General features: G+C 41.2%; 1 protein-coding gene across 1 annotated transcript in view; it reads right to left on the bottom strand.

Annotated features, from left to right (window-relative positions):
* Nucleotides 1-656: 656 nt before the first annotated feature.
* The window catches only part of wnt7bb (wingless-type MMTV integration site family, member 7Bb), a 37,990-nt gene continuing 25,614 nt past the window's right edge, over nucleotides 657-13,032 (bottom strand). The window contains exons 3-4 of the mRNA XM_034684695.1: nucleotides 6,498-6,769; nucleotides 657-1,879 (exon numbers count right to left, since the gene is read on the bottom strand). Coding sequence (XP_034540586.1) covers nucleotides 1,400-1,879; nucleotides 6,498-6,769 — 752 coding nt within the window. The 3' untranslated portion in view covers nucleotides 657-1,399. The remainder of the gene's footprint in view (nucleotides 1,880-6,497; nucleotides 6,770-13,032) is intronic.

Genomic DNA, 13,032 nt, shown 5'->3' with positions numbered 1-13,032 from the left:
TACTTTGAAACTTTTGACTAGCAGCATGAAAGGATCAATAACAAAAATATTCATTACTATAGGTTTTGTTACCTTTGTTCTTGTACAGTATTTCTGAGTGTGTGCTGTCATCCTCCATTACTACACTGATACATTTACAGATATATTGAAATAAATTTAAAGCAGACTTAAGGTTCAACTCCATCCAAGATTTTACCGCCAAACTGAGTCAAATGGGAGTTTATTTCCTTTTTCATGAGTTGTAGCTGAGTAGAAAATATCAGTGCAGCACTCAACATCTCCAGCAACATATCAGTTTAATGTTAAATGAATTGAGGAAGGACCTTTGCAGTTAAATGCATTTTTTACTACTGTCTATGTCTACTGTCTGTAATTGCAAAAGAATCCAAATAATGATACTACTTGAGGGGGAAAGGACTGGAAGCAATCTATGCTACAATGAAAGAACCAAAGTGTTTGAATGTGAAACACACTGTATTGATGTTTTTGATGTCACACACCAGTAGCATAGAAGCTGTTTTTCTTTTTAAGAAAAAATGAGGTGTTTGAGGGATTGGGGGTCATTTTCTAAGAGACACACAATTTCAGTCAGAGTTTCTAAAAAGTATTTTTCTTTACACTTAGTACAAAAAAAAGACATCTCTACCCGTTAGTGCTTCGTTTTAAGATACTATAACATAAATAAACAATTTATTTTCAGTGTTCAGAACAGACAGTTCCAGTGTGACTGGAAAGCTAACAAACTCCACCATATTCCAGTTGCCAGCAGAGGGTTTAACAGAGTTCTCCACTCAGATTTTGGCGCACCCAAGCGCACCAATATTACAAAATGTTCTTCATTTCTACAACATCCAACATGAGCCCCTGCCAGTTTGGGAGTCATTCATGTAAAAATTCACCTTTTCTCCACTTTAGTGAAAATACAATAAAACCTTTAAAGGTTTTCATTCAAAGACTTGACCAAGCTCTGCCAGTCACAACCTCATCAGCTGCTGTCATTTTCATCAACTCCCAGGTTACTGCATTTCCTTTCCATGCACCAGTCTCTTGAGAATTTAGAGTTACAAATCCAGGAGTGCAAAGCACAGTTCCCACCGAGGGTTTCATTCATCATCTGTAGTCCCAACTTCACTGTAGATAAATCAGTACATGAGCACAATCTCTATGTGATAGTACAGTTCTGGGGTATCATCTACTGAAACTTGGCATTTATTTTCTGAAAAGAAATTAGATAGATTCTGCTGTGCAAAACATTGCCATGAAGAGCTGATAGTGTAAATTCCATTCTTTAGTTTCAAAATCATTTGCTGGTCCACATCACACTATTATCTCCCTTGCTCGAGTCTTCCTCAGATAGTCCTTGGCGCCACACTTCCTGGCGCTGAGTTTCTCGTGTCCTTTATTTGCAGGTGAACACCTCAGTCCTCTCACTGCACGTGTTGCACTTGACGAAGCAGCACCACTGGAACTTACAATTACACTGCCACACTTTGGTGTACTGGTGTGTATTGTAGCCACGCCCACAGCACATTAGGTCGCAGCCATCTGTGTGTGGCGATGTGCGGTTGCACAGGCGTCCCTGGGTGCCCACGCTCCCCGTGGCTGCGTCCTCCTCGCAGTAGTTGGGCGACCTCTCGATGTAGACGAGGTCTGTCTCCATGGGCTTACGGTAGCCCTGAGTCTGCTTAACCTTGAGGTGGGTGGGCTGGCGCAGTCGGCTAGCCCGGACTACCTCCACATGCACTGCTTCGTTGTACTTGTCTTTGAGTACGTAGCCAATCTCACGGAATTTGGGGAGTGTAGTCCAACAGGTCTTGGTGGTGCAGGAGCCCGAGACGCCATGGCACTTGCACTCTAGCTTCATCCTTTCTTCTAGTACCTGGAGAGTAGTAGAGAAAACAAAACAAGTATGAATACCAACTCCGATACAATCCTAGTATAGTACTAGTATGATGGTGTGTGTATCTGCAGAGAGATTGCTCCATGTCTGTATTTTCTGATAAGTTATCTGTTCATTTTTATGGGAGTCAGTGATCATGCATTGGAAACCTTCTGTCAAAGGTCTGCAGTTCAGGACTAATGGAAAACATAAAAGGGACCGGGTGATATTGCTGTCTCTCTCCTCTACTCTCTGTCTATCTGCAACAGGCATAAACGTACCATGTGCATCTTTAAAAGAGATGCTAAAGGGACTTAACAAAACATCAGTATTTGACTTAGAATGAGTTAGTGATGTAGTTGCTGTGACAGAGTGCAGAGCAGAGACACACAGTGGACAGGAAGAAGCTCAGTTTCAACAGCAAACAAACCAAATCAGGCACTTTCAGCAGCTTCTGGTTTAAAACATGACTGTAGATACTTTGATACTATTAAATGTAAAAATAACAGATGCATTATTATTGTAGATGTAAAGATGGATAGATAGATCTTTATTTGTCCTTAAGAAGGAGATTTGTTGTCACCATCTGTACAAGAATACATGTATAAAACACAAGTAAACATAAACATCCACCCAGCCTCACAACAATGGTGAACATCATCCCACATATATACACACTGGACACATATGAACACACCGGACACATATATGCACACCGGACACATTACAGGGGCGTTTTATTTAGCAGTACTATGGCTGACGGGACAAAGCTTCTGCCAAACCGGGCTCGCCTACAGTATGGGGATCTGTATCTGTGACCAGATGGGAGTAGTGTGAAGACTGAGTAGAGGGGGTGTTGGGGGTCCAGTGTTATAGTGCGTGATCTGCGTATGATGGCTCTACTAGCAGCTTGTTGGAACACAACCCAAATAGTTATCATCAAGGGGACTGCCGCCTCTGATATGCCAAATAGCCAATCATGGCTAAGATTTCAGGGTGGCCACTGGGGTGGTCAGATTCCACCACTGGCTACGCCACTGCACATCTCTCTAACATATTAATGACAAGCTATGAATTACCACTTTTTGAAAGCAGGGTTTTGTTTTTTCAGCAATTGGGATCACATACAAATGTATCAGATCAACAAAGCTTTGAGTGAAAACAATGGGGCACTCTTTATCTGGACCTATGCTCCTGGCAGGTTTAGATTTTGCTGACGACTTTTCCTTCAAACTCAGTTCATTTGTGCTGCAGATACTTCAATTTGGCATCCAGGAATTGGCTAATCTGGCTGGAGTGCTGAGTGACACGTCTCTTTGAAGAATAGAAGAACATTGGAATTTTTGGTCATGAGGGCAAGCAATTGCATGTCCTGATGGAAAAGATAAATACACTTACTGGTAATATTCAGCCCTGTTTTTTTTTTTCTACCTTCCTTTTACCACATCAAAGAAAATAAAGTAAACATGAACCCCATACTATCAATCATCTCGGGGAATATGAATCAGGATTATTGTGTTGTTAAATGTGTTGCACATGTAGTACAAAACAAAGACAAACTCCTATAATTGTTAACAGCTGGACTTGACGTTTATTTGACTGCTTAAACATTATTGTGATAAATAGATTAAAGCAATGGTGCCTCATGCTTGAAAGTGGATCATAGTTATAGATTCAGATGTTTAAAGTCAAAGTGTTATTGTAGATGAAGTTTATTCTGTCATTCAGAAATGGATTTTATTCGCCTTCGAGGTTATCTCCAACATATGGCAAACAGGGAGGAATGTCCTCTCTTTGCTGCCTAATCCTGGGGCTCATGGGAAATGTTGTGCACTGTCGTCAGCATTCAAGTGTTGATCCTCTGTAAGGTGGACCAAGAGAATGCAAAACTTCAAAATAATAACTGAACCTTTTTCATTTTCTGCTCATGCAAGAAAAGCAAAGAGTGGGTGGAGTTTGATTAGATCATATTAACACTTCCGTAATAGCCCTGGCATGACTACCACAACTCTAAGAACCCCAGACTTGCTTCTACGAAGCACGTGTCATTGTTGTATAAGATTTGAGTTTGGTTGGCAGGGCATTTTTCCAGTGCAGCTTTTTCCTGGCACCATGCCTTGCCAGCGGCGCAAGTCTTCATTTCTATCAGACACTAACCAAATGTACACAAGAGTTGTTCATTATCAATGTCTGTCTTGTGCATGGACTCAAGTTGTCCCAGTTTTGAATTGAGGACAGTTGATTGGAAAAACATGAACTATGCGACTTCATAAAACGGGGTAAGCTGTCAATCGTGCCTCAAATGTTGACTCAGATAGAGGATTTCCAAAAATGTAGAGCACAAAAACCACAAGAAATTCCAGGCATAAGGGGTCTGACAGATGCATGGAAACATTTACTTAAAGTGTGTCGATCAAAGCCTCTGATCTGTTAGTAATTAGCTCAATATGAGCAGTTTCCCATCCAAAGATCACTCGTCAAGCACAAAGCCCCAAAGCAAGATGAAAAGATCTAGTGACCTTGTCTTCTTTTACATTTGATTTGGTCATAGATTTTATTGTTATTGCAGTTTTCTTTTTCAGATTGCTTATCATCAGTCATTAGGAAACAAAACACAGACTCACTGGTGGAACAACTCTCATACCAGAATAACAGTCATTGTATTAAGCTTATTAGACTTAGAGGGACTCACTGACGACACCCTTCTTTAGGTCAAAACTTAATGACATGTGCTGTCAGCAATGTAATCTGCAATGAACACAGAATATAAACAAGTTATATGAAAACTTTAACAAAGGACCCATTAAAACATGCCATATGTTTGTCAAGAGTGCTGTACCCCCAAATAAGGGGCTGTATCTACTTACAGCATTTTGCTGGGAGCTGGTAACATCTACTTTTCTTCACAAAACCATTGCAATGTAGCATTTTCAGGTGTTTACTGTCAACAATGGCATGTGATTCGAAGAGAAATTAACCACACTTGGTTTTCCAAGGAACAATTACTCAGTCTAATGTTGCTGCCAAAGCCAGGACATGAGTTCTTATCAATTGTTTTTATGTTTTCTCTTTAAAATTCCATTGGAAAAAAAGCAAAAATGAATCATACAGAGCATTTAAAAAAATACTTTATGGTCATTATTACAATAAGGGGAAAAGCCACGGGACAACTTTTGTGACCTACCAACAGTAAGCAGTGGTGTGAAGTACTTTAAGATTGAGGTCAGTGCAAAAAAAAAGATGCTGTTAGTGGACACAGGCCCTAAATCCAGAACTGCCTTTGTTGCAGAAATTATAAGGAAAGAAATGGATGTCCGTCCTAGCCTAGCAGCGTACAACAATGTCACAAATGTTGTTGCTCGGATTGGTTGCAACATCTAGAGGCACACTGGCGGTTGCCCATTGATAACACTGGTAGAAAAACAAAAATAGCAGTACCAGGCTAGAAAAGTATACATGAAAATCAACTAAATCTGCATGCCAGCAGTTAAGCTACAACAGTAAAGAGTCAGCAACATTAGCAAGCTTGTAAAACTGTCTGTTGCCAAACACAAATATGGCTAGTTGTATTAACCAAGGTGTTTTAAACAATCAGATTTAAATCTATCTCAAATACCTCTTAAGAGCATACAAAGGAGTATTTTAATATCAAATAGCTAGCCACCCATGAAGCTAGCTAAAGAGACTAAAAGGAAGTTAGGTCAAATTAACCAGAAGTAAGCTTGGCCAAAATCCTTTACAACTTTTTAAATTTAAAAATAAGTTTTGCCATCTACTGTTTCAGCGAACAGGAAACCTGACTCTGACTTCCACAGCCACAGTGCCAACCCCAACCCTGAGAGTCCAACTGGCATGCAGATCAGACCCTATCAGTCTGCTGTGTTAACACCCGCATTGTTGCCCTGCTTCCTCACCCTGAATAGGCGCAGTCAAATGGCAGTGACATGTTTTGGTACTGTGTAGAGAACTGCAATAATATCCTGTTCCTGACTTTACACTTCATAATTCCATGAAAGGAACTGGAAAGAGGAGATGGCAGTCCTCCATCTGGCAACCATTGGCAAGGCCCCATTTCCCCAGTGGACGCAATAAAGCCCAAGTTATTAATGAGATCCATTTGTCGACATAACACCATTTTTTTTTCCTTTTATTTACCTCTCATACTCTTTCTCTTTCTCCCTTTCTTTCCTCCATGACTGTTCTGGGATGACAAATAACAAACAAACGGGGCTGTAATGAGGTTCGCCAACACACTCTCTGAAGAATAAGAGGCGGCCTTTCAGAGTGTATAGAAATGTCAATAATGGGCTGCAGCAAAACAAGCTGCTGAAAGGAAATCAGGGTGATCAATCACTCGGCAACTTAGTCAATCACAGTCCTTTGACTTTTAGCTCTTTCGCTGGGACTGTTTGCTCCTCTGCAAAGCAACACATTAGAGATACAGCAATGCATCCCTGTTTCAACACATTCTTGTATCTTTGCAGCAAACTAAGTACAATATTTTTATTGGGGATAGATATAATGGCCAATACTAACGCAGATAGACTTCAACTGATTTCCTTCTTCCTCTGGAAAACTAATGGAAAAAAACATATGAGGATATGAAAGACCTCTTTACCTTTCTCCCCGCCTCATTGTTATGTAAGTTCATCAGGCGGCGTGGAGTCTTTTTAATCTCGCGGGCATCCACGAAGCGACGAGAGAACTCGATCCCATACTTGATGTCAGCCGAGCAGCCTCCCCACTTCCAGCCCTCCTCCTGATTGTAGTAGCCCTGCTTTTCCCGGTCGCAGCCGCACTGGCTCAGGTTGCCCTGGCTGCATGCTGCAGTGATGGCGTGAGCCACCCCTGCTGCTGTGATGGCGTAGGTGAATGCTGCTTCCCGACTGCCTGAAAGAAGAAAAGGAGATCCGTCTTGAGATATTCTCACACATGATGAGATATTAAATGCTTTGTTTTAGATGCTGTACATCTTTCATTTTATTTCATTTCTCATTGACAGCCTGGCACACAGAACTTCTTTAGCCCCAACTTGAAGCACTGAAAACCAATTTAGACATTCAGTGTGTGTGAGAAAAATGATCTTCTGACAAAAGAGACCCATCATTTCCTCTATATCTTTCACTCAAAAGTTATTTTTGGAAGAATTTCGCAAAGATCTTTGATTTTTATTATCATTTTGTGGTTTATTAGTGAACACAATCATTTTCGGCGAGTAAGATTCTGACATCTATAAAAAGCACAGGACTTCCTTGTTGGCTGCATCTCCTTGATAAGCGTTTGTATATTTTCCCTCCCCTCTCTAAACAGCTTCCCTCCTGCACCTTGGTGGAAATGTGGTCACATTTCAAAACCGCAAAGTCCTTGGACCTCATCTGAAAGAGTGCAGTGTTGGAATTCCAGAGTGAGGAGAGTTGGTCTAGGTGCTGTCCAAAGTGCTGAATTCCTCTACAGGAGCACCTTGTGCTGCTGCCCACACTGCAAACAGCTGGGGTCTGCAGGTCTCACCGCTCCGCTCACTGACAAGGAAGGAGACTCTCTGAGCCAGACAGGACAGAGCATATCAAGGTAATAAGAGCACTTGTGTCCTGGATGAGAGATTATTTTACCTGTGCAGTTTGATTTACTTTAGAAGTGCTAAGTTTTATGCTTTAAATTCCAAGTTTTGTTAAACATAGGCTTCATTTAACCAGATCACACTCAAACAGAGGAACTGCTTAATTCACAGGGAACTATGAAAACTCAAGCAAAAACATGATGCAGTTTTAGGGTTCTGAAAAGTTAGATATATCACACCTACTGAACAAAGTCCATCTAACAAACTCAATCTGCAAACAACTGTGTTTTATGGATGATTGATAAGTTGATGCATGTGTTGTTTGATTATTTAGTGTACAAACTGTTCGAAACAATGAAAAATGTTTCTCAGGAAACACAAAAGCTCAAAGTTACATCTGGAAAATTCTCTGGTTTGTTGGGAAAACTTTCCTCACCTCAAACAAATATTATTTATAATAACCTGAAATGAAAAAAGTCACATTTGATGGGGTGATACATGCCTTTTTTTATTTTCTTTTTCTTTCTCTTGGTTGACACAAGTCTCAGGATACAAACAAGTCAAGTCGTCATTAACAAATAGCCCATTTTTTAGAGTACCAGTGACGTATTCGAGATGAAAATGGATCCAAATGGCCACGGTAGTCCTGTAGCCAAAAGGTTGACAACAACCTCAATGCCTCTTCCTTTCCCTTCCTAAAATTTTCAGAGTCCTCTAGTACTCCTCTCCTAATGGCTGCAGAGGGCTGACTTAAAAACGCTCCCCTGCTTCTCAACAGACTGTGGGCTATTACAACCCAAGTCTCCCTTCAACTGGCAGTAATCTGTGAGAGGCCGAGAAGCAGAAACAAGGCTAACCACAATGCACAGAGGAATGTTTTGTAAGTCTTCTGATGTATGTTGTGTAATGTACTCAGATGCAATTATTTGAAATTCTCTAGGTAAAAACTTTTTGTATTTAATAGAGCATAAAGCTCCCTTGTTGACGTATAATTTCCTCAATGGCTTTAAGAGAAACAGCCAAGGAGTCCGTCAGATTAGTTTGGCAAAAAACAGATTCTGTTTCTTCTGATCTGAGCACCAACTCCAGGGTTCTGGACATTGTGACTTGATGTCACTGCACCCTGCAGACAATCAAAGGCCATGCAGGACCATGTGAGGTCACACATTAGAGGCTAATTTATAGTTTTATTTTTCTTATAATGAGTTATTGGTGGATAGTGATCCAACCAGTTAAATCATATTCCACAGTGTTTGATTTTTCATACATTTTACATGTTTATAACACGGTCTCCAAAAACTGTAGAATGAACAAATGCACAAACACTCAACTTCAATTGAAACATTCAATTCTGGAAACATTTAGTACCTACAACAAATACACTGGTAGATATACACAGAAATAATATGCTAAATGAGCAAATGAAGGAGGTATATATGTATGCATACTAAGGGTGCAATGATCAGATCCTGGTATCTGGTATCAGTCGGATATGGATATGAAGCTAGATCAGGTAACGTGATAAAGGGCCAATCCTTGGACCTGATCCCTGGGGCAGATCTAATTGACTCAGTTTGATGATTTTCTGTGTTTACAACAATTATGTGCGTGTTCTACGTCATCGTTGAGTCAGTAGGTCTGTGCATTGCGCTAGGCAGAGAGCTATTATAGCATGGAGGAAGCCAAGGCTCACCAGTTTGGAAGAATTTCATGATTGCTTCACCAACAACTCTGACGACAACTTGCAGTATGTGCAAGGTTAATGTTTTGAAGGGTTAGCATAGCAAACTATAACCAGACCAATTTAATCAAGCATCTCAGGAATAATCACGTCGATGAATACAAGTCCAACCAATAAATAGCCACGGACAGGATACAGGAGAGCAAGACTGAACTAACTGGTGAAGAAGGCCAGCTCAGTCTTGGACCCTGTGGAGGTGGTGGCTGACAGGAGAATTATGGCCAAGCTGTCGTCTCTGATGAACATTTCCTTTCTATATATATTCTTGTTGAAATTCTTGTACTGTACACCTTTTTGTTTGCTGCTGTAACTCCATGAATTTCCCCGTTGTGGGATGAATAAAGGAGTATCTTATCCTATCTAATCTTAAAATATGGAAGCTGAAATGAGACACTAAATGTCATCAGCTGTATTGCAGAGTCGCAAGAAAAATTCCAGTGATGGATGTAAAGTGTGAAAAATAAAAGAGAAGGTTCTTGGATACATCACTTGTTGAAAATGAGGGCAGCCAGCTACAGTTTACCATCACTTAAATACATTTCTGATGCCAATCTGCCTGAACTCTGTTGATAAGTGTTTGCACACTTTCTTGTAGAGTCAAAAGATGTTGCTTTGAAAGCCATCGAGGAAATGCTTCACCAGTGGCATATTCTGTTGAATAAAGTGCAAGTCTGCACTATTTTGTGACATTACTTTGATTTCACGTTCACTTTTCTCATTGTATGCATTTGATTCCTCACTTTTCAACTATTGCAATTAGTTGTTTATAGTTGAATTTGTAATTCCTGTTAGTTTTGGAGATTTACTCACCAAACTGCAGGTACACATTTATAGTTCTATAGCAGGATTGGATTGATGGATCAGGTTGGATTGGTGCATCCCTAATGCAGACACAGTACCATATTAAAGAGGACATTTAAGGGAAACTACAGGAAACATAGAGTGATAACTTTGAAACGTTTTAGAAGTCAATACGTGCAAAATAGTTTCTTACAATTTCTTGAAACTACAGACAGAACAGTCATTTACAGCCAAGGCTGCTAGCATCAGCTGGAGATAACCCTAAGTAGGTCTTGTTTGCATAAAGCAGGAGAGAACAATGTACTCATGTGTTTGCTTTTTTATTTGCCTGTTTCTTAATTTAATGATGCCCTTTTTGGTATTTTAGAGTACTTTGCATCAAGTGTATCTGGACTGCTCACATGCAGCCATGCAGCTGTTTTTTTAATCCGTTTCCTTTTCTTACCTCAGAGGGAGTTTTTGCACCTCTTATTCTGGTCTCTGAACTCTCAGAGACGTTTTCACCCAAAGCCACTGTTAATTTCCTATCTTGGCACCGGTGCTGCAGAGCTAATTCCACGGCCACAAGTTTTCCCGATGGGGACTGACTCACAACCACTTGCTTCTTTGGTTAGCTGGAGAGCTGTGCCCCACCAGCTTGTGGTAACATTCAGCTGCCCCCACCTCACACAAGTAGGCGCACAACCGGGATGTACGTACGTTCACATGCATACATACGGACGCAACTGCTGTTACCCACCACATAATAAAAATACACAACACACTCACACTTCCCTCCACCCTCCCTCACACACGCTGGTAAAAACACATTTGCACTCGGACGCACAAACAGAGCGTCACTGTAATGTTTAAAACAGGATAAAGGCAGTTTCCAGAGAAAGGGTGTTTCCCCGGGCCATAGATGCATGCCCATTTCTGGGCCCATTGAGTCGGGCTGCTCATGGGGAAAATGATGATGATGATGGGGCTTGTACTGGTTGTCACCCCCTGGTGGGTCTGGCACTGCCAAGGCTCAGCCTGGCCATGATGAAAGCCAATTACACAAGCCATGGAACAGTGGTGATAAAGACCCTTTTTTTTCTTCGTGCACTGAACCAAAGAAGACATCCGAAATTCAATGTTTAGCACTTAAAAATGCTGTGTGTGGGGAATTCAGACAATTCTTTAACTCAAAAAACACAATACATACATCCAGAGTTTGGCTTGAACTGAAGTTAAACTTATTTCCAGCTTTATGAAATGCATGTGGAAAAGAAAATACATTTTGATGACATAGAAAGACAAATCAGAGACCCAAAGGTTCACTTGTCTGTAAAACGACAACAAATGTCAATAACCACAATAAGGACGCTTTACGTTTTAACACAAAGCTCTGTTATCACGAGTTGCATGGACATCATTTCACTCCCGTACCCTCAGGAAAGGAAAGGCCTGCTTTGCTTAACAGCCGAGCAGTTGATGAAATGCGGAGGGGAAAAAGCACCCATAACAGCAGCAGAAAGCCCTGCACAGGCTGGCCCCAGAGTCCTGACAGCCCTCCAGGAGGAACCACCCTGGGATAGCCTCGCTAGCTGCCAGTGGAAAATTGGAGTGACCAGAAAAACCTCAATGAACTTGGAAACATCCAGGGGAGAAGAATGGGGGAATATTAAACCAGATGTCTAATGGAGTTTAGTGGCAAGTGTCTGCTGCACTGTCCAAGAAAGAAGGGAGGAAGAGGATCAGGCGGGCTTCTTTTAGAACAGGTACCAACGTCATAAACAAACAGAAAATATCCTGTTGTATCCCTGCGTCAGAGACTAAAACCAAAGATGTATCACAGGCTACTGACTCAGGATGCCTTGGCCTTCACATTCACTGACCACACCACTTTGGACAGCAGCCCCTGCTGCAGTGCCCGGCCGTGTCTTTTGACCATCTGCCGAAAGCTGGGACACAAAAAGAAATCTCTGGATGTAGTGGCTCGCCGCTAAGACGGCAATCTGTGTTTAAAGCCGGAGGCAGGCACACCACTAGACAAATTTCACATGACACAGCACCGGAGATTTACAACCGACGACACTGTACAGGCCGCGCTGATGTAGTATAGGCTATAGCTGATGTAGTAACACAGCCGCTGACCTCAACAAGCCTTGCTTATTTCACCACTCATAATCAATGGTTAGGTCATGATGCTGACAAGTGAAGACAGGAAAAAGACGTACCAAAGGGACATGGACAAGTGGCTGTTGAGTCCACTGCTTGATCCAAAAATCAAGGGGTTGAAATTTAAACAGGAGGAATCTGTTTTATTGAAAATAGGCACCACACTGCATGGTATACAGTACTTCCTCAATGCGTTCTTATATTTCTAGGTGACTAAACTCAACTCACCTCAACCAAACAACCTCACAAAATATCATTCTGTTCCTTACAGAGTTGCACAAGCAACAACAAAAGCTGCAGTGAAGCATGCAAATGTATAGCTTTAGCAAAAAGATGTAAATCCCTGGAAAGATGGCATGTATCATTCATGACAGGTCTGGACTTTAAGGATGCACTAGACGTGTATCGGTTTATTATGGTGATGACTGATACTGGCAGGACGGACATCAGCCATTGACAAATGTTTACCTAACTTTTGATTCTGGCAAGAGTCTTTTTTTTTTGAGCTGATGATGCAAACCTGTTGAACAAACTCTGGTGTGACATAACAGAGCAACAGGTGCTGTGTGCACATGTGTGATTGGTTTTCATGGTCAAAAAATAATAAGAAAATGTTAGGGTAGTGGTATTACACTGTCTCAGGAAGAACTTTGATGACAACGGTTGAAAGGAAAAAGTTCCTTTTCACAGGCAGAAATCTCGGACAGAAACAGACTGAATGTTGGTCTGCCATCTGCAACGACCAGGTGGGCTAAAAAAAATGGGAGATGCAGAAAGAGAGGGTGGATACAGACAGACAGATAGTTACAGAGACATGCACTATAACAACTGATTCCAAATAAGTTGGGATGCTGTGTAAAATATTGATAAAACAGATTTTGATGGTTTGCAAATCATCTCAACCTTCTA

The sequence above is a fragment of the Notolabrus celidotus genome, chromosome 6 (assembly GCF_009762535.1).
Source record: "Notolabrus celidotus isolate fNotCel1 chromosome 6, fNotCel1.pri, whole genome shotgun sequence".
NCBI lineage: Eukaryota > Metazoa > Chordata > Actinopteri > Labriformes > Labridae > Notolabrus > Notolabrus celidotus.
This window is presented reverse-complemented; position numbering and strand designations above follow the sequence as displayed.